This window comes from Neoarius graeffei, chromosome 3 (genome assembly GCF_027579695.1).
Source record: "Neoarius graeffei isolate fNeoGra1 chromosome 3, fNeoGra1.pri, whole genome shotgun sequence".
Taxonomy (NCBI): domain Eukaryota; kingdom Metazoa; phylum Chordata; class Actinopteri; order Siluriformes; family Ariidae; genus Neoarius; species Neoarius graeffei.
The window spans coordinates 31072885-31094145 of NC_083571.1; the positions used below are offsets into that span (position 1 = coordinate 31072885).

Genomic DNA, 21261 nt, shown 5'->3' on the forward strand with positions numbered 1-21261 from the left:
TTGAAGACCCCTGCTATACACCTTATTGCTCAAAAAGAACCCAAGAACCACTGTTGGTCATCAGTTATAAATTATGATGTGGAATAAGTAGAAACTGAATCCCTAAGTAGTTAGTTGATATGCTTGGGACACTTAACATATTGTGTTATCTGGTTTATTATTTGCACAGCAGCAAGGACTCTCTGGAAGATATCGATGATGTCAGCGAGGGCCCTCAGTCAAAGAGAATGAAGCACGATGAGGAAGACCTGGGCTTTTTAATCGTGAAGGGAAAGGATGGACAAAAGCAACTCTTCGTGGATCTTGGTAACGTCATATGCAGCTTTCTCAGTCACTGAGTTGTCAAGAACTCTGTTTAGTCTTTGACGAGCTCTAGGAAATAATATTCCCGCTGAAAAAAATGATAGCTTGGACGCCAACGTCGATGGTTTATCGGTCGCATTGATGACAACGGAGGAGCTGCGAATTATTAACTAGCGCTTTGGTAATGCTGAAAAAGTGTTCCTAATCTAAATACAGTACCATGTACTACGCAGGTGTGTACACCAAAAACAGAAACTTCCGCCTGTACAAGTCTTCCAAGCTGGGGAAGAACGCTGCCTTCTCTGTTGCTCAGGATAACAAGTTTCTCCCAAGTTCCATCAAGCACACTACGGAGGAGGAGGGGATATTCTTAGCCTCTTTAATCACCAATGTGAGGTAACTGTGCAAAACTGACAACACTGGTATAGTAGTAATACAGCGCATGTTCTATATACTGTCGGCATATCAGGTGAAAATTCAACCCAAATTGCTTGCAACTAAAATAAGTAAAAAAAAAAAAGTAATACCCTCTATCGGCCTTTGTATTTTGTAAATATGGCCGACTAGTGTTTCTATGAAAGAATATAAATGATTATTCCGATTAATATTCATAGCTTTCAAGGCGAGCTTCAAAAAAACTGAGAGAGCCACATCCAATAAACAATCCCAATGAATTGAATTGAAATTGACACTCGCGTTTCTGACTACTTCTGGTTTTTAAAATCTCATTCCGACCACTAAGATCTCAATATTTTTCAGTTATATTCTAAAAGTTATTTATTTACATGAATCGTTGGATTCAGAATTGAATGCTAAACAGCGTACTTTTTACAGAATTAAAATGTTTATCCGTTCTTGAGGTATTGCAAATCAAAGATTGAAAAAAAAAACGGCTTAATTTTGAGAAAACTGCTGTAATATTCTATATGAGGATCACACGGTCCAAAACGGGCCTCATTAACCAATGAGAGCAAATGTTTTTTTTCTTAATAACTTTTCTATTTTTCAAGATATTTGCATGGAAATTGTCAGGCACGTAAATGGTTGTATACTGAATACAAAGTTTTTTAAAAAATTAGTAAAAACAAATTATGCATAGTAGTATTTAATTAGTATACATTATGCTAATTGGGTAAAACGTTAAATTGGTACACTCTCCTCTTAAAATTTTCACCAAATGTCTTTATTTGTGCAATATAAAGCTGATCTTAACTCATTTATACATCACAAAGAAGGAGAAATCAGTGTTAATTGTGAAACTAAGAGAAGATGCATTTTATTCATCCCTCTGTGGGGAAATTTACATGTTCCAGCAGCTCACAGATAGAAAGAAGCAGGAATAGGCAGTAACAAAAAGAGAGAGCGCAATAAAAGTATAAAATACATTTAAAAAGTAAAAACGCAGGCCATGTATGTAATACATACAACAATAAAGTTTAAATATTCATAAATATGCATAAATGCATATTGAATAATTTATGCGTCAATAAGCATTGAATGTCATTCACATCTCTCATCCTCTATCAATATAAAAAAAGTAATAGAGTATTTCTAAGTATGGCCGACTAGTGTTTATATGAAATAATAGAAATGATTATTCCGATTAATATTCATAGCTTTCAAGGCGAGCTTCAAAAAAACTCTGAGAGCCACATCAAATAAACAATTCCAATGAATTGAATTGAAATTGACACTCGCGTTTCTGACGACTTCTGGTTTTTAAAATCTTATTCCGACCACTAAGATTTCAATATTTTTCATCAAAACAACTACAGTTATATTCTAAAATAGTTATTTATTTACATGAATCGGTTTGATTTGAAAAAAAAATAAGTAGGTAAAGCTCTGAAAACTCACTTCAAAGTCTCCTGTGAAGCATAATATCAAAACTAGCTGACGGAAAATTTTGCTGAATACGTCATCAGAAACGGTGAGAGCGAGAGAACATCCCTATAAAAGTTATCTGATTGATCTTTATGAGGAATCCAGTCGGAAACCGCTTTCCCGTCACTCCAAAAGATCCAGCAGTTTCCCGACGTCCCGTGAGCAGAGTTTTTACTCTGTTGCACCAACTTCAACCTGCCGTGACTCCCAAAGTACTGAACAGATCTTAACGAGAGACATTTATTTGGAAAGCAGAGATTATTAGAAGCTTTCTAATGATCATATTCGCAGTAGAAGATATTCAAGAGTGACGCAATGACAGATCTGGAAACTTTGATGAGCGTCTGCATGCACAATTTGCACAGCACGGCCAGCGAGCGTCTATGCCTATATACCGTAGTCTAAGGCTGCTGGGCCATAGAAGATTCACGCTGCATGCTGCACGCTACACGCTACACGTTCACGTGAAGAACCGGACCCTGGGCCATTAAACTTCATGCTTGGATGTTCACGTGTTGCATCTGTTCTACTTTGACCGAGTAATACAACAATAACCAACAATATGGACTCTTCGGATGACGACGATTGCCTCATTCTGCTTTTACTGAGACAGAGGAAGAGAAAAAGGAACAGAATTTGGAGCCGAGAACACTTCCTTCTGAGAGAAACCCGTGGTGAATTTCACCGAACATTCTATAATCTGCTTGACAATCCCGATGAAGAACTATTTTTCAATTATACCATTCAATTATATTTTTTCTGAAGTTTTCCCCTGAAAGCATAGAGTTATCTCCCTAGACCCGTTCTGATTGGCTGGCACGGCGGTGACTGCATGCATTGACTGGAATTTCCATCTTCACGCCTAGAAAAAAGTGTGCATGTTCATTTCATGCTTCACGCGTGAAGTGTGCAGCGTGCAACGTGAACGCCGTTCTATGGCCCAGAGCAAGTCATGCTACGTTTGTCCACTTTTCTTTACACGCGTGTAGCGTGTAGTGTGCAGCATGCAGCGTGCAGCGTGAACCTTCTATGGCCCAGCAGCCTAAAACGGACAAATATCTTGTTTAGCTGTAGGACGGATTGTCGAAGAGTTGTTACTGGTCGGAATGTAGCAACTAATTGAAAATTCAACTACATTTGATGATAAAAAATACCTTTTTATTCTTGAGTAGTTGTTCTATAAAGCACATGCTGGCACACAATACATCACTTCACACCACATGTATTTGAATCCAACCATTTTTTTCAATATTAATACAGTGCCTTGCAAAAGTATTCATACCCCTTGAACTTTTTCACATTTTTCCACCTTACAACCACGAACTTAAAAGTTTTTTATTGAGATTTTATGTGACAGACCAACACAGAGTAGCACATAATTGTGAAGTGAAACGAAAATGATAAATGGTCTTCAAAATTTTAAACAAATAAAAATCTGAAAAATGTGGTGTGCATTAGTATTCAGCCCCCTGTACTCTGATACCTCTAAATACAATCCAGTGCAATCAATTGCCTTCAGAAGCCATCTAATTACAACCCCGTTTCCAAAAAAGTTGGGACAAAGTACAAATTGTAAATAAAAACGGAATGCAATGATGTGGAAGTTTCAAAATTCCATATTTTATTCAGAATAGAACATAGATGACATATCAAATGTTTAAACTGAGAAAATGTATCATTTAAAGAGAAAAATTAGGTGATTTTAAATTTCATGACAACAACACATCTCAAAAAAGTTGGGACAAGGCCATGTTTACCACTGTGAGACATCCCCTTTTCTCTTTACAACAGTCTGTAAACGTCTGGGGACTGAGGAGACAAGTTGCTCAAGTTTAGGGATAGGAATGTTAACCCATTCTTGTCTAATGTAGGATTCTAGTTGCTCAACTGTCTTAGGTCTTTTTTGTCGTATCTTCCGTTTTATGATGCGCCAAATGTTTTCTATGGGTGAAAGATCTGGACTGCAGGCTGGCCAGTTCAGTACCCGGACCCTTCTTCTACGCAGCCATGATGCTGTAATTGATGCAGTATGTGGTTTGGCATTGTCATGTTGGAAAATGCAAGGTCTTCCCTGAAAGAGACGTCGTCTGGATGGGAGCATATGTTGCTCTAGAACCTGGATATACCTTTCAGCATTGATGGTGTCTTTCCAGATGTGTAAGCTGCCCATGCCACACGCACTAATGCAACCCCGTACCATCAGAGATGTAGGCTTCTGAACTGAGCGCTGACAACAACTTGGGACGTCCTTCTCCTCTTTAGTCCGAATGACACGGCGTCCCTGATTTCCATAAAGAACTTCAAATTTTGATTCGTCTGACCACAGAACAGTTTTCCACTTTGCCACAGTCCATTTTAAATGAGCCTTGGCCCAGAGAAGACGTCTGCGCTTCTGGATCACATTTAGATACGACTTCTTCTTTGAACTATAGAGTTTTAGCTGGCAACGGCGGATGGCATGGTGAATTGTGTTCACAGATAATGTTCTCTGGAAATATTCCTGAGCCCATTTTGTGATTTCCAATACAGAAGCATGCCTGTATGTGATGCAGTGCCGTCTAAGGGCCTGAAGATCACGGGCACCCAGTATGGTTTTCCGGCCTTGACCCTTACGCACAGAGATTCTTCCAGATTCTCTGAATCTTTTGATGATATTATGCACTGTAGATGATGATATGTTCAAACTCTTTGCAATTTTACACTGTCGAGCTCCTTTCTGATATTGCTCCACTATTTGTCGGCGCAGAATTAGGGGGGTTGGTGATCCTCTTCCCATCTTTACTTCTGAGAGCCGCTGCCACTCCAAGATGCTCTTTTTATACCCAGTCATGTTAATGACCTATTGCCAATTGACCTAATGAGTTGCAATTTGGTCCTCCAGCTGTTCCTTTTTTGTACCTTTAACTTTTCCAGCCTCTTATTGCCCCTGTCCCAACTTTTTTGAGGTGTGTCGCTGTCATGAAATTTCAAAAGAGCCAATATTTGGCATGAAATTTCAAAATGTCTCACTTTTGACATTTGATATGTTGTCGATGTTCTTTTGTGAATACAATATCAGTTTTTGAGATTTGTAAATTATTGCATTCCATTTTTATTTACAATTTGTACTTTGTCCCAACTTTTTTGGAATCGGGGTTGTAGTTAATAGAGTCCTACTGTGTGTAATTTACTCTCAGCATAAATACACTTGTTCTGTGAAGGCCTCAGTGGTTTGTTCGAGAACACTGAAGAACAAACAGCATCATGAAGACCAAAGAACTCACCAGACAGGTCAGGGATAAAGTTCTGGAGAAGTTTAAAGCAGGGTTAGGTTATAAAAAAATATCCCAAGCTCTGAACATCTCAAGAAGCACTGTTCAGTCCATCATTCAAAAATGGAAAAAGTATGGCACAACTGCAAACCTACCAAGACATGGCCGTCCACCTAAACTGACAGAGCGAGCAAGGAGAGCACTGGTCAGAGAAGCAGCCAAGAGGCCCATGATCACTCTGGAGGAGCTGCAGAAATCCACAGCTCAGGTGGGAGAATCTGTGCACAGGACAACTATAAGTCGTACACTCCACAAATCTGGCCTTTTTTGGAAGAGTGGCAAGAAGAAAGCCATTGTTGAAAGACAGGCATAAGAAGCCATGTAGGGGACACAGCAAACATGTGGAAGAAGGTGCTTTGGTCAGATGAGACCAAAGTTGAACTTTTTGGCCTAAATGCAAAGCGCTGTGTGTGGCGGAAAACTAACACTGCTCATCACCCTGCACACACCATCCCCACTGTGAAACATGGTGGTGGCAGCATCATGCTATGGGGATGCTTTTCTTCAGCAGGGACAGGGAAGCTGGTCAGAGTTGATGGGAAGATGGATGGAGCTAAATACAGGGCAATCCTGGAAGAAATCCTGTTGGAGGTTGCAAAAGACTTGAGACTGGGAAGGAGATTCACCTTCCAGCAAGACAATGACCCTAAACATACAGCCAGAGCTACAATGGAATGGTTTAGATCAAAGAATATTCATGTGTTAGAATGGCCCAGTCAAAGTCCAGACCTAAATCCCATTGAGCATCTGTGGCAAGACTTGAAAATTGCTGTTCACAGACGCTCTCCATCCAATCTGGCTGAGCTTGAGCTATTTTGCAAAGAAGAATGGGCAAAAATTTCAGTGTCTAGATGTGCAAAGCTGGTCGAGACATACTACAAAAGACTTGCAGCTGTAATTGCAGCAAAAGGTGGCTCGACAAAGTATTGACGCAGGGGGGGCTGAATACTAATGCACATTACATTTTTTTCAGCTTTTTATTTGTTTAAAATTTTGAAGACCATTTCTCATTTTCGTTTCACTTCACAATTATGTGCTACTCTGTGTTGGTCTATCACATAAAATCTCAATAAAAAACTTCTAAGTTCGTGGTTGTAAGGTGGAAAAATGTGAAAAAGTTCAAGGGGTATGAATACTTTTTCAAGGCACTGTAAATGCTACATTATTTAATTTTCTTAATGTCCACAAATGTATAACGTTTCAAGTTATCAAGTCACCGTCCTGCTTTTAGTTCACGGTAGAGGTGCCGGACAAGGAGTCGATTCCTTGCTTCCAGGCATTTGAACACTGTCAACGATTAATGCCTTGGATTTGATTCCACTCACAGAAAATGATTTATCTCGCACAAAGCTTAGTGTTTCAGTTTACCAAGACAACTCGTGGATATCGACTTTTTATTGAGAAATTAATGTAAATATACATATACAGCATTGTGTAAAAGTCTTAGGCACATGTAAAGAAATGCTGTCGACCAAAAATGGCTTAAAAGTAATGAAATGAAATGTTTCAACATTAAAAAAAAAAATACTGCAAGCAGTAAGCCATAATAAATGAAACAAAGTCAATATTAGGTGTTCGATGAACCTTTCTTTCAAAAAAAAAAAAATAGCCGTCTCAGGTCCAGTGTGTGCAGTTTGATAAGGAAATGAGCTGTAGGTTTTACTGAGCGTCTTACAGAACCAGCCGCAGTTCTTCCGGACACTTTGACTGCAGTGATTCATTTTGCCCTGCGTCATGCGTATTTTACGCAATTTTAAAATAAATGACGCAGATGTTTTGCTTGTGGTGCGTATTTTTGACGCAAGGTCGCACTCGGAACATCCTCGAGTTACTTCTCTTCATTCAGGATATAGAGCGAAGGGATGTAGCTCGAGGTTGTTCCGAGTGGCAAGGTCCTAACGACGCTATATTTTTCTCGTTCAACATGACTGAACTGTTGTTATAATGCTTCATTTATCGACTACTATAGTCTTTTTTACTTGGCGGGCCTATATTTAGCTTCGTTTAATTCCGTCAGCAACGTGTCGGCAATTTCATTGGCTGGAAAGCTTCGGCATATGCAAATCCTTTCCAGCCTCGATTTGAAGCAAGTGAAAATAGCTCTCTCGTACTAATCGATAAAATTTATGTTTGCCAAAGCATTTCTTTGCGGTAATAAAAGATCGATCTAAATTTCCATACTTTTTTCTTTTTTTTATTCTGAAAATTGTTATTGTTTGCTTAGATGAATAGCTCACACAATTGTTCACATGTTGGAATTAAATGATTTAAGTGTGAACAGTGATAACTATTGTGTTTTTTGTTTTCAAAGTGTGTATTGTAATTTTGACTCACTTTGGAAATTTTTGACTCACTGATTTAATATGTGGTGAGTCAGTTTGACTCATAGTCATTAGGAGCAAAATGAATCACTGTGACTGTCACACTCGCTTCTTCATTTTGCACCAAAACCCAGCAGCCTTCATTATGTTTTCTTTTTAATCTGAAAAGTGAGTTGTTATGGAATATGCTGCTCCGATACAAATTTTTTTTTCCGTAACATTTAATTTTGTGCTGGAAAATGAACGAACGTTTGGACTCGAACATGTTTTTGTACCGACTCGATAATGTAGAAATTTATGAAAAAAAATAGTGTGCCTAAGACTTTTGCACAGTACTGTAGATGATATATATATTTTGATCTTATTAAGCACATTTTTTATCACACACAAACCAATGTGGCCATTTCTACCCAGATTCACGTCTCAGCGGATTCTGACGTATGAGGCTCCGGAAAGGACTTCAAACGAAGCTCGGTGTTCAGCTCAACACAGTGGCCCACACAGCTCAGGTAGTGCATCCTTCAAGTACTGCTCATTCATTCTGCCTATTGGGGCAAGTCCTTCCTATGGACCCTTTTCAGTCACGTGACCTTCGTAAATGCAACCGCCATTTTGGACATGTAGTGGACTTCGGCTCAAATCGGTTTGAATGCAAGGAAGGCGACAAATATAAAAGAAAAAGGAGCGAGATGCAGAAAACTGTATTTACTAGTTTACTGTAATTATGATCTGGCAGCTATTTACACCGGATCCAGTGTAAATAGCTGCCAGAGCCAACATCCGGCCGGGCCGCGAGCGCGCGCGCGCCGGCTCCGCGGCCGCCGGCCGGGCCGCGAGCGCGCGCGCTCCGGAACCTCGGACGTTGGCTCCGGCGGCTATTTACACTGGATCCGGTGTAAATAGCTGCCAGATCATAATTACAGTAAACTAGAATGGAATGTTAACAGCAATGTAATGCCTTTTCTGGCTAATTTTATTCGTCTTACCTCCAACAAAGTGGTCACTACACAAGCGTTGGTATGCCGCTATCCATCTTCTCCGTCGGTCAGCATCTACCGGGATCCGATAAAATGATCCTTGCCTTGTTTGTTGATGGTTACTACATCCAGGTGCACAACAACATAGTGGCATGATGGAAGTCTTGCTGAAAATAAACACTTTCTTTGCTGCCGTTCCTCAATGCTGGCTGTGGTAAACTACTGGTAGTACATGTCCAAAATGGCGGCCGCGTTTGTCGTGACGTCACGTGAAAAGGGTCCATAGAAACAATAACGTATTAGGGTCATTCCGTGTGAAATCAGATTTTCCAAAATCTTCCCGGGTCACCAACTTGGATTCTCATGATTTTTTTTTTTTTTTTACAAGTACCCACATATGTCTGATGAACACATGCAAAATATTTCTGCTTAATTCCAAGTAGTTTTTTAGATATAATTTTTTTAATCACAGTCCTATTTTTCACTTGCAAACGCATTTTGAGCTTTTTTTCATTTTTAAAAGGCATTATCTCAGCTAAAAATGCAGATATAAAGCTCAAATTTGGAATACACCCTATTTGGGCACCCCAGATACAGCAGTAAATTTCAAAAATGGGATACAGAGCTAATTTTTCATTCTGTAGCATCACAAAAATGGCAGTTTGTCCATTCTCGCAAAAAATTTACAAAATTTCAAAGAGCTGTACTAAAGAAGGGATTCAATGGATAATCTTCATATTGTAGAATACACATATCTGGGGTACTAGTTATATGTGTGTAAAACATTGTGGTCATAACTTGAAGGGTTTTTGAATTATTGAGTCTTGAAAATCGAACTTGATCGTAGAATGTCAAGAATAGGCCTCCAGTCTCTTTATGATTTGACCATGTGGGCAAGTGCTCAGTAGAGCCCTGCACTCCCGCGGGAGTCCCGCGGGACCCGACGCAAAGCAGTGCGGCGCGGGACAAATTTTGAAAGCTCATTGCGGGCGGGAGGGGGAGTGCACATTGCGGGCGGGAGAGGTGATAAGCTGCAGTCCCGCTAACTAAAAACGTGTTTAAAATAAAATTTATAAATTATTAATTTATGTCTATCATATATAATTTGTGCTGGATATTTTATTTGGCATTAATAACATTTTAAGATGCCTAAATTTGCGGATGTGGTCTAATCTCGCGTACGTCTCCGATTCCTTTCCGCTCTTCCGTGTTTGAGATCTCCGATCATGGCAGAAGAGCAGAGCTCCTCTAGTGAAGCTCACAGTGCTTCAGAAGCAAGTGCTGCTTTAAAAAGAGGTACATTTACTGTTAAAAAGTAAAGAGTATTAGTCCTAAGTATTAAAAAATTATTAACTAGTATTAAAAAGGACTGTGTATCGCACAGATTGTTCAATTTAAAGTGAGAAATAGACAGTGTATAATCTGAGGAGCTGGTTGTGGTTGCGCAGCACTTCATATGAGAGGAGAATGAAATCACGGTTGGAATCATAACGCCACAGACTCGGAAGTGGGAGTGCGCAAAGCGAGAGCTGTCAATCAAAGCGAGAGCTGTCAATCATGAGCGCATGCAGCGCTCAACTTGGAATGTGTCAGCAGAATGTCAGAGTCTAAACAATAAACTTACAATAAATGAAGGATCGGTCAGTGGAGAGCTCAGCTAAGCTCAGCATGTTTAATTCCCCAAGCCAATGACAAGAACTTTCGTGAGAAATAATGCGAACGTCTGCATCATGCGGGATTTGCGGGCGGGAGCGGGACAAAATATGGCGGGCGCGGGTGGGAGCGGGACTGAAAATCATAATTCTTTGCGGGAGCGGGACTGCACAATGCAGGAGCAGGACTGAAAATTCTGTCCTGCGCAGACTTCTAGTGCTCAGCCACTTCATAATTTTTTTTCTGTGGAGAGCATATTGATATGCCAACTTTGTCAATTTTTTTTTATCTAGCTCAAATGCCTTCATAGTGAATAAAATTTGCAAAGTAGGGTACCGTAACATGGTGCGAACCAATTTTGAACCTGTATTTGCATGTTCAGAAAGCAATATATCAGCTCTGAATGGAAGCATAAAGCTCAAATTTGGTATTTACAATATTTGGCACAACCCCTATGGAGAAAAAATCCAGGACCGTGACAATGCGGTTTTCGTCCTGGTCGCGGAACACTGGACCAGCTCTATACCCTTCATAGGGTGCTCGAGGGTTCATGGGAGTTTGCCCAACCAGTCCACATGTGCTTTGTGGATCTGGAGAAGGCATTCGACCGTGTCCCCCGTGGTATTCTGTGGGGGGTGCTTCGGGAGTATGGGGTTCGGGGCTCTTTGCTAAGGGCTGTCCGGTCCCTGTACGAACGGAGCAGGAGTCTGGTTCGCATTGCCGGCAGTAAGTCAGACCTGTTCCCAGTGCATGTTGGACTCCGTCAGGGCTGCCCTTTGTCACCGGTTCTGTTCATAATTTTTATGGACAGAATTTCTAGGCGCAGCCAGGGGCCGGAAGGAATCCTGTTTGGGAACCACAGGATTTCATCTCTGCTTTTTGCGGATGATGTTGTCCTGTTGGCTTCTTCAAACCAGGACCTTCAGCATGCACTGGGGCGGTTTGCAGTCGAGTGTGAAGCGGCTGGGATGAGAATCAGCACCTCCAAGTCCGAGGCCATGGTTCTCGACCGGAAAAGGGTGGCTTGCCCTCTCCAGGTTGGTGGAGAAGTCCTGCCTCAAGTGGAGGAGTTTAAGTATCTCGGGATCTTGTTCACGAGTGAGGGAAGGATGGAGCGTGAGATCGACAGGCGGATCGGTGCAGCCTCCGCAGTGATGCGGTCGCTTTACCGGTCCGTCGTGGTGAAGAAGGAGCTGAGCCAAAAGGCGAAGCTCTCAATTTACCGGTCGATCTACGTTCCGACTCTCACCTATGGTCATGAGCTTTGGGTAATGACAGAAAGAACAAGATCGCGGATACAAGCGGCTGAAATGAGTTTCCTTCGCAGGGTGGCTGGGCGCTCCCTTAGAGATAGGGTGAGAAGCACAGTCACTCGGGAGGAGCTCGGAGTAGAGCCGCTGCTCCTCCACATCGAGAGGAACCAGCTGAGGTGGCTCGGGCATCTTTTTCGGATGCCTCCTGGACGCCTCCCTGGGGAGGTGTTCCAGGCATGTCCCCCCGGGAGGAGGCCCCGGGGAAGACCCAGGACACGCTGGAGGGACTATGTCTCTCGGCTGGCCTGGGAACGCCTCGGTGTTCTTCCCGAGGAGCTGGCCGAGGTGTCTGGGGAAAGGGAAGTTTGGGCTTCCATGCTTAGACTGCTGCCTCCGCGACCCGGTCCTGGATAAGCGGAAGAAGACGAGACGAGACGAGAATATTTGGCACCCCAAAATAATGGATCAACTTTGAAAGACAGATTACTGAGCTTATTTTTTTCTTTGCAAAAAAAAAAAAATCATGAGAATCCGAGTCGGTGACCTGGGAGGCACCGGATGATTTCACACGGAATGACCCATTAGAACGAAGGCATTAATACAAACCTGTGATTTGCTTTGCATCTGGAACTACTGTTAGAAAAGGAATCGCCTTCTGACCAGTCAGAATCAAGAATTCAGAAGCACTGTGGTGAACCGATATTTAACATGAGGATTGAGAAAGCAGGCGGTTATTTATCTCCGATTTATTCTCAGAGCTTGCAGGTGAACATCAGGCCTCGCCGTACAAGGAACTGGACGACTTTGTACTGAAGCTGGTGCATAGGGATGGCGTTCAAGGAAGTAAGCATGAACAGAAAGTATTACGTGAATAGCGCTTCTAGTTCCGAGTCAATTTTTTTTTTTTTTTTTTTTGTTACATACACAATCATACCGAGCATGACATGCAGTGAAATGCTCTGTAAGTAGTAAAGAGAGGGCAGAGAGTAAGATAGAATGTAATAAATATAATAAACTGTGATAGAATACGCTGCAGAGTATATACAGAATACGTATAAATATATATCACACGAAAGAAAATACACTTGCAATTGAAATGTTATATTCATGCACGCAAAGTACTGTGCAGAAGTCTTAGACACGTAAAAAAAAAATGCTGTCGGCTTAAAAATACTGAAATGAAATGTTTCAGCCTTAAAAAATACGGTCAGCGGTAAGCCATAATAATTGAAACAAAATTTAATATTTGGTGTGAGACGACCCTTTGATTTAAAGCGTATGCAATGCCTTTTTGTAATGCTTTAAAATGAATATACATCATTAGTAACGACCAAATTGAATTAATAAAGCAGAGTTGAAATAATATTAATTATTTACAGGGCTTTGAACCGGTTCAAGGAACGAAAACGAAAACCGGGAACTTTTTCTATTTCACATGGAACAGAAACGAAACCAGAAACTTTATTATTTTTTTATGTTCCGGAACAGAAGCGCTTATTAAAAATAATGGTAACCGGTTAATACCGGGTTTTATTTCGTTCCTCAAAGTTTCCGTAGCCTACAAATAAAAGTCATTCTTCTCCTGCGCAAGTTTCTATGACCCGCTGGGGTTCACTTCCTGTGTGACGTTCGCTGACTGAATGGAGAGAGCGGGAGGGTGGACTACTATCACGTCTCCACATCTTAAATAAGAGGTAAATATTGCAGTCTATCGTTATTCGAAAACGTCAATTTCAAACACGATATCAATATATTTGTCCACGTTAATGAGAGGCTCGCGAACATTAAATGACGTTAACCTCTGTTAGCCTATCAATGCATAGGGCCTGACTAGCCTTTGGTAACACACTAAACGAATTATCTTTCATTTTTTGGCACTTTTTCTGTTTGTGTAGATGGGAAGACATACTGAGAATCCAAATCGCCAACATTTGAAATAATTGTTTTGAATTATTTCTTGTCTTATTTAATGAAGGTTGTAATAGAATTAGCCTACATTTGGCTTAAGCTGGATGAGACAGAGACATAATTTTATAGCCATTTGTTAAACAGCTGACAGGGAACGTAATTAACCGTTCCGGGAACGAAATTTTTTTCTTCTAACCGGTTCGGGAACGTCTATTTAATGGTGGAACCCAAAACCGGAAACGTTAAAATTCCGTTTCTGTTCGGAACGAACCAAAAGGAAAAAAATTCTGGTTCAAAGCCCTGATTATTTATTTTATTATCAAGCACAAAACTATCGATAAATCGCAGCGTCTCGATCCCGGAAGAAGGCAGCCTTGCCTCAGGGCTAATCTCGCACGACGTCACATGTGGAACCCCCGGTTATCTGGGTCATTTCCGTTCATCTGACTCCTCCGTGCTTGTTTACTCCCCAAGATTGGATGTTCTTGGAATCTTGCAAGAATAACGATGTGAATAATCTCATTTCATCTCATTCTCTCTAGCCGCTTTATCCTGTTCTACAGGGTCGCAGGCAAGCTGGAGCCTATCCCAGCTGACTACGGGCGAAAGGCGGGGTACACCCTGGACAAGTCGCCAGGTCATCACAGGGCTGACACATAGACACAGACAACCATTCACACTCACATTCACACCTACGCTCAATTTAGAGTCACCAGTTAACCTAACCTGCATGTCTTTGGACTGTGGGGGAAACCGGAGCACCCGGAGGAAACCCACGGGGAGAACATGCAAACTCCACACAGAAAGGCCCTTGCCGGCCACGGGGCTCGAACCTGGACCTTTTTGCTGTGAGGCGACAGTGCTAACCACTACACCACCGTGCCGCCCCGATGTGAATAATAATAAGTTCAATTTGTATAGCACCTTTCACAAACCCAAGGATGCTTTTACACGGGCGTTACCAAAAAAAAAAAGCCACACTAGGAAGACCTCACACTACTAGGAAGAGTAGTGTGAGGTAAAAAGTTTTCAAGTTAGCTTTGAAGGAAGAGAGAGTGGAACAGTCACGAAGCGATTGTGGTAACGAGTTCCAAAGTTTCGGAGCAGCAACACTGAAAGATCTGCCACCCATAGGTGCCAGTTTAAAATGTGGACCAGTCAGAAGTCCACAGACAGAAGATCTGAGGGAGCGGGGGGGGCGGTACAAATGAATGAGCTCACAGAGATAGGAAGGGGTGAAACCATGAAGAGCTTTATAGGTTAAGAACAAGATTTTTTTATTTGATCCGAGAAATAACTGGCAACCGGTGCAGTTGCTGTAAAACAGGAGTGATGTGAGCAGTGCGCTTGGTGAGTGTGAGGACTCTTGCTGCTGAGTTTTGGATGTACTGCAGGCGATTGAGCAATGTGGCAGGGAGACCATGAAAGAGACAATTGCAGTAGTCAAGATGAGAAAAAAATAAACGCATTGACCACCATTTTGGCATCAGTTTCCAAGAGAAAAGGGCAGAGACGTGCAATATTGCGGAGGAGAAAGAAAGCATTCTTAGTAATTAGTTTAAGGTGGGGTTCAAACGTAAGGGTGGAGTCAAAGAGAACTCCAAGGTTTTTTATAACTTGGGAAGGACTAATAGACACGCCATCAACATCAATAGTAAAACTGGAGGAGTTCAGAACCTGTCTTTTGGTACCTACTAATAGAACCTCCGTTTTGCTAGCCTTAAGTTTAAGGCAGTTCTGATGCAACCATTGCCTAAGGTCAGTGATGCAAGTCCCTAGCAGCTGAACAGAGGCTATGGAAGGGGTGATAGTGATGTAGATTTGAATGTCATCAGCATAACAATGAAAGTTAAGGCCATGGTTAGGAATAATCTGGCCTATCGGAGAAATATATAATATAAAAAGAAGGGGACCAAGGACAGAACCTGCGTTGTGTTTGGATGTTCAAATTCACATACAACAGGACATTCAGTTCACGAATTTCCAAGAAAAAACAAATCTAAAGTGACAGTGGGTGAAGTTTGTGCAAACGAAGAGGGCCGATTTCATGTCGCCTATTAATAATAAATCTGATTCATCAAGTGTTCATCACCAGAACGACCACTGGAGCGAAAAGAAACCCATTGATTTTGATTTAATAAATGACATTTGATCTGACAGTTCGTCGATTCCCTTATTATCACACACAGAGTGCACCAGACGCAGGATTATGAGCAACGTTTACACGCTCGCGACATCCGATCTCATCATATCTGCACTTTAACAGGAAGAAAAATGCACAAGGAGGAGACGTAAAGAAAGTTGGTGAATTCAAGTACCCGGGGTCAACTGTGCAGGAAAATGGGGGCTGCGATAGTGAGGTGAGAAAGAGAGTGCAGGCAGGGTGGAGTAGTTAGAGAAGGATTTCGGGAGTCATTTATGATAGGAAAGTCCCAGCAAAAGTGAAAGGTAAGCTGTATAAGACAGTAGTGAGACCAGCTGTGATGTATGGATTGGAGACCGTACCCTTAACGAAGAGGCAGGAGGCAAAGTTGGAGGTGGCGGAGTTGAGGATGTTAAGGTTTGCGATGGGAGGTTGGACAGGATAAGGAACGAGCACATCAGAGGGACAGCGCATGTGGAGAGCTTGGGAATTAAGCTAAGAGAGATGAGACTGAGATGGTACGGGCACATCCTGAGAAGAGATGCAGAGCATGTTGGAAGGAGAATGTTGAGGATGGAGCTGCCAGGCAAACGAAAACAAGGAAGGCCGAAGAGGAGATACATGGATGTGGTGAGAGAGGACATGAAAGTGGCAGGTGTGGTAGAGAAGGATGCGGAAGACAGGGAGCAATGGAGAAGAAAGATCCACTGTGGCGACCCCTAATTGGGAGCAGCCAAAAGAAGAAGAAGAACAGGAAGGAACTAGATAGAACTCGACGCCAACGGCGTCAATGGGGATGCCTCCGCCTGATAGACTACACGCCTTATTAAGTTGTGATTTGGGGATGGACATTTGACCTCACAGTAATCTTGACCTGTGACCTTTTCACCTCAAAATCTAATCAGTTCATGTTTGTCCCAAAGTGCACAGATGGTGAAAGTTTGGTGAAATTCCTTTCATTTGCCTTGGAGATATGGCGTTCAGAAGGTTTTTGGATGGACATTTGACCTCACAGTGACCTTGACCTGTGACCTTTTGACCTCAAAATCTAATCAGTTCATGTTTGTCCCAAAGCTGAATGTTTGGTGAAATTCCTTTCATTAGCCTTTGAGATATAGCGTTCACAAGGTTTCGGGACGGACGGACAACCCGAAAACATAATGCCTCCTGCACCTTAAGGTGGCGGAGGCATAAAAAATGTGCGTGCGTAATCCATCATTAATTATTAACTGAGACGTGTTAAATGCTCTCAGATTGCAATACTGCAAGACTCAATTTGTTTTTAGTTTTGTTCAGGAAAACATGATGAAAGGTAACCACTGCGTTCTGCACGTCTCTCTCTCTCTCTCTCTCTATATATATATATATATATATATATATATATATATATATATACACACAGCTCTCCATCTCACTTGCGCTACAGAGGAAGATTGTCGTGAACTGGCAGTTTCTCGTCTTGGGGGCTCGAAAAGATAACCACTGACTCCGGAATATCCTTGATAATCATCTGCCCTTTTATCTGACGTATAAGAATCCCAATCACTATCAGAATTCTCTCCGAAACCTGATTCCATATCAAGACTGGCCTAACCACTGCTGCGTACTGGGACGAAACTGATTCCCGGATTGTTACACGTATGACATCACGCACCCCTTCGGGATCCTCCGTGAAAATCAGCTGATCTTCCATCAATTTATGGACTTTTGGATCAGCTATGGTTCGAAAACACATGATCAATCAAAATAATGATTGTTGCTTTGTACAAAGGAAAAAAGTGGAGTTTAGAGGCGTTACATTCACTTAAAAAATAAAACAAAATAGTAGTCTTCGGGGCGGCACGATGGTGTAGTGGTTAGCGCTGTCGCCTCACAGCAAGAAGGTCCGGGTTCGAGCCCCGTGGCCGGCGAGGGCCTTTCTGTGCGGAGTTTGCATGTTCTCCCCGTGTCCGCGTGGGTTTCCTCCGGGTGCTCCGGTTTCCCCCACAGTCCAAAGACATGCAGGTTAGGTTAACTGGTGACTCTAAATTGACCGTAGGTGTGAATGTGAGTGTGAATGGTTGTCTGTGTCTATGTGTCAGCCCTGTGATGACCTGGCGACTTGTCCAGGGTGTACCCCGCCTTTCGCCCGTAGTCAGCTGGGATAGGCTCCAGCTTGCCCGCGACCCTGTAGAACAGGATAAAGCGGCTACAGATAATGAGATGAGATGAGTAGTCTTCGGTACAGTGAGTGCAGTTTTATAAGGAATTGAGCTGTAGGTTTTACTGAGCATCTTACAGAACCAGCTACAGTTCTTCTGCACACTTTGTCTCACTCGCTTCTTAATTTAATTTCATCTCATCTCATCTCTAGCCGCTTTATCCTGTTCTACAGGGTCGCAGGCAAGCTGGAGCCTATCCCAGCTGACTACGGGCGAGAGGCGGGGTACACCCTGGACAAGTCGCCAGGTCATCACAGGGCTGACACATAGACACAGACAACCATTCACACTCACATTCACACCTACGCTCAATTTAGAGTCACCAGTTAACCTAACCTGCATGTCTTTGGACTGTGGGGGAAACCGGAGCACCCGGAGGAAACCCACGCGGACACAGGGAGAACATGCAAACTCCACACAGAAAGGCCCTCGCCGGCCACGGGGCTCGAACCCGGACCTTCTCACTGTGAGGCGACAGTGCTAACCACTACACCACCGTGCCGCCCGCTAATTTAATTTTGTGCTGGAAAATGAACAAATGTTTGGACACTAAAATGTTTTTGTACCGACTCGATAACGTAGAAGTCATCAAATACAAATCTATAACAAAGTTTGTATGAAAAAAAATATATATAGGGGGCCGAAAACTTTTGCACTGTAATGAATGAAATTGCATGAAGAGTTCAGTATCAGCTTGTGGAAGATGAGCTCGAGTTTGTGTCAAATTGCAGACATTAGGCGCTGGATGTACTTCATATCCGAGCAGCTGCTGGTCTACGACATTGGGAAGTTCCGTTGGTGTTCTAACGTGGGTCGCTTTCATAAGAGCAACAACATCATGTGAGTAATCGTGATGAAATAAGTCACCAGGACATTGTGTAGAACATGCAGGATTGTGTGTGTAATGCTAATTCTCAGTATGATCAGCTAGCCAGTTTATTGGGATAATACCAAAGAGGGAGGAGGGGGGGGGAGAAACAGTTCTCATTGTGCGTTATTAAATCTTTGAAGGATCATCGTGGATCTGAAAGAAGAAGTGTGGTACCAGAGATGCCATGATCCTGAGTGCAGGAGACAGAACTACAGGTCCTCGAGTGAGTTTACCAGTCAGTTATATCGCATCACCATTGTCCCCAGTGTCGTCTTATCTTAAAAACCCGTTCTGCTGGTGTTTATTAACATAAAATCATCTATTTCGCACAGGTTACCCACTACCACAGGAAGTGTGTATGAGCTACATGCTGAAAGAGGTCCGTCACTCGATTCTACCCACAGCCTGTTGATAAAGAAATGCCACGTGTTTGTTGGATCTGAATGTACTGTATGTGTGTCAACATCCAGGACAAGGACCATCAGCAGTTCCTCATGGACGAGCTGGGAAACATCGAGCCGAGTCCGAGCTGCGCTCCGACACACTCTTCAGGAGAGGGCGGGGAAACGGACGGATCCACTTCACACCCCCGGACAGACAATACACAGGAGTGTTGGGATGACGATGCTTCATACTTGGAGGCGCTGGATGAAGTGGAGAGGACCATGGAGGATAAAGAGGAGATTCCTGATGAGCTCATGATCCAGGCGTTGGCCGAGTGCGAGGCGACACTTGCCTGAGTTTCTTTCTGTTACCGTGCAGCAGAAATTGAGAAAACAAATAAGCATTATAAATGTTTCCCTTTTTTTTTTTTCCATGGCGTAGCATTTTAGTGCAAGAGTGACTGTTGGAATTAATTAACCTGTTATAATCCACTGGGATTATGGGAAGTAACTGATGGTGTATTCATCTGCAGTGTCTATCATCAGAAATTCCTGATGTACAAGATGGCTGCCATGTTGTGTCAGAACTGCATTTTAGAAAAGGGGGCAGGGGACTTTTTTTTTTTTTAATTATTATTATTTATATATTTATTTACTCATAATTGATGTTAATCCTGTTATTTCATGGCCCCAAGTTTGTTCTGTGCAGATCTTTAATTCTGTGATTTGAACCTACTGTATAATTGATGTTCTGTGTGTTTTTAATAAGATGTCATTTTGTCTATGTACAGTGGTGCTTGAAAGTTTGTGAACCCTTTAAAATTTTCTACAACCCCGTTTCCAAAAAAGTTGGGACAAAGTACAAGTTGTAAATAAAAACGGAATGCAATGATGTGGAAGTTTCAAAATTCCATATTTTATTCAGGATAGAACATAGATGACATATCAAATGTTTAAACTGAGAAAATGTATCATTTCAAGAGAAAAATTAGGTGATTTTTAAATTTCATGACAACAATGCATCTCAAAGAAGTTGGGACAAGGCCATGTTTACCACTGTGAGACATCCCCTTTTCTCTTTACAGCAGTCTGTAAACGTCTGGGGACTGAGGAGACAAGTTGCTCAAGTTTAGGGATAGGAATGTTAACCCATTCTTGTCTAATGTAGGATTCTAGTTGCTCAACCGTCTTAGGTCTTTTTTGTCGTATCTTCCGTTTTATGATGCGCCAAATGTTTTCTATGGGTGAAAGATCTGGACTGCAGGCTGGCCAGTTCAGTACCCGGACCCTTCTTCTACGCAGCCATGATGCTGTAATTGATGCAGTATGTGGTTTGGCATTGTCATGTTGGAAAATGCAAGGTCTTCCCTGAAAGAGATGTCGTCTGGATGGGAGCATATGTTGCTCTAGAACCTGGATATACCTTTCAGTATTGATGGTGTCTTTCCAGATGTGTAAGCTGCCCATGCCACACGCACTAATGCAACCCCATACCATCAGAGATGCAGGCTTCTGAACTGAGCGCTGATAACAACTCAGGTCGTCCTTCTCCTCTTTAGTCCGAATGACACGGCGTCCCTGATTTCCAAAAAGAACTTCAAATTTTGATTCGTCTGACCACAGAACAGTTTTCCACTTTGCCACAGTCCATTTTAAATGAGCCTTGGCCCAGAGAAGACGTCTGCGCTTCTGGATCATGTTTAGATACGGCTTCTTCTTTGAACTATAGAGTTTTAGCTGGCAACGGCGGATGGCACAGTGAATTGTGTTCACAGATAATGTTCTCTGGAAATATTCCTGAGCCTATTTTGTGATTTCCAATACAGAAGCATGCCTGTATGTGGTGCAGTGCCGTCTAAGGGCCCGAAGATCACGGGCACCCAGTATGGTTTTCCGGCCTTGACCCTTACGCACAGAGATTCTTCCAGATTCTCTGAATCTTTTGATGATATTATGCACTGTAGATGATATGTTCAAACTCTTTGCAATTTTACACTGTCGAACTCCTTTCTGATATTGCTCCACTATTTGTCGGTGCAGAATTAGGGGGATT

At 42.3% G+C, this 21261-nt stretch overlaps 1 protein-coding gene across 3 annotated transcripts in view; it reads left to right on the forward strand.

Annotated features, from left to right (window-relative positions):
• Positions 1 to 20102, forward strand: part of primpol (primase and polymerase (DNA-directed)) — a 54321-nt gene extending 34219 nt beyond the window's left edge. The window contains exons 7-14 of one of the 3 annotated variants that reach the window (XM_060916660.1): positions 170 to 306; positions 537 to 699; positions 8234 to 8328; positions 12459 to 12545; positions 18686 to 18794; positions 18966 to 19048; positions 19158 to 19204; positions 19296 to 20102. In XM_060916660.1, coding sequence (XP_060772643.1) covers positions 170 to 306; positions 537 to 699; positions 8234 to 8328; positions 12459 to 12545; positions 18686 to 18794; positions 18966 to 19048; positions 19158 to 19204; positions 19296 to 19565 — 991 coding nt within the window. In that variant the 3' untranslated portion in view covers positions 19566 to 20102. The remainder of the gene's footprint in view (positions 1 to 169; positions 307 to 536; positions 700 to 8233; positions 8329 to 12458; positions 12546 to 18685; positions 18795 to 18965; positions 19049 to 19157; positions 19205 to 19295) is intronic. The other 2 variants (XM_060916661.1, XM_060916662.1) reach the window with 2 other exon arrangements.
• Positions 20103 to 21261: the final 1159 nt, after the last annotated feature.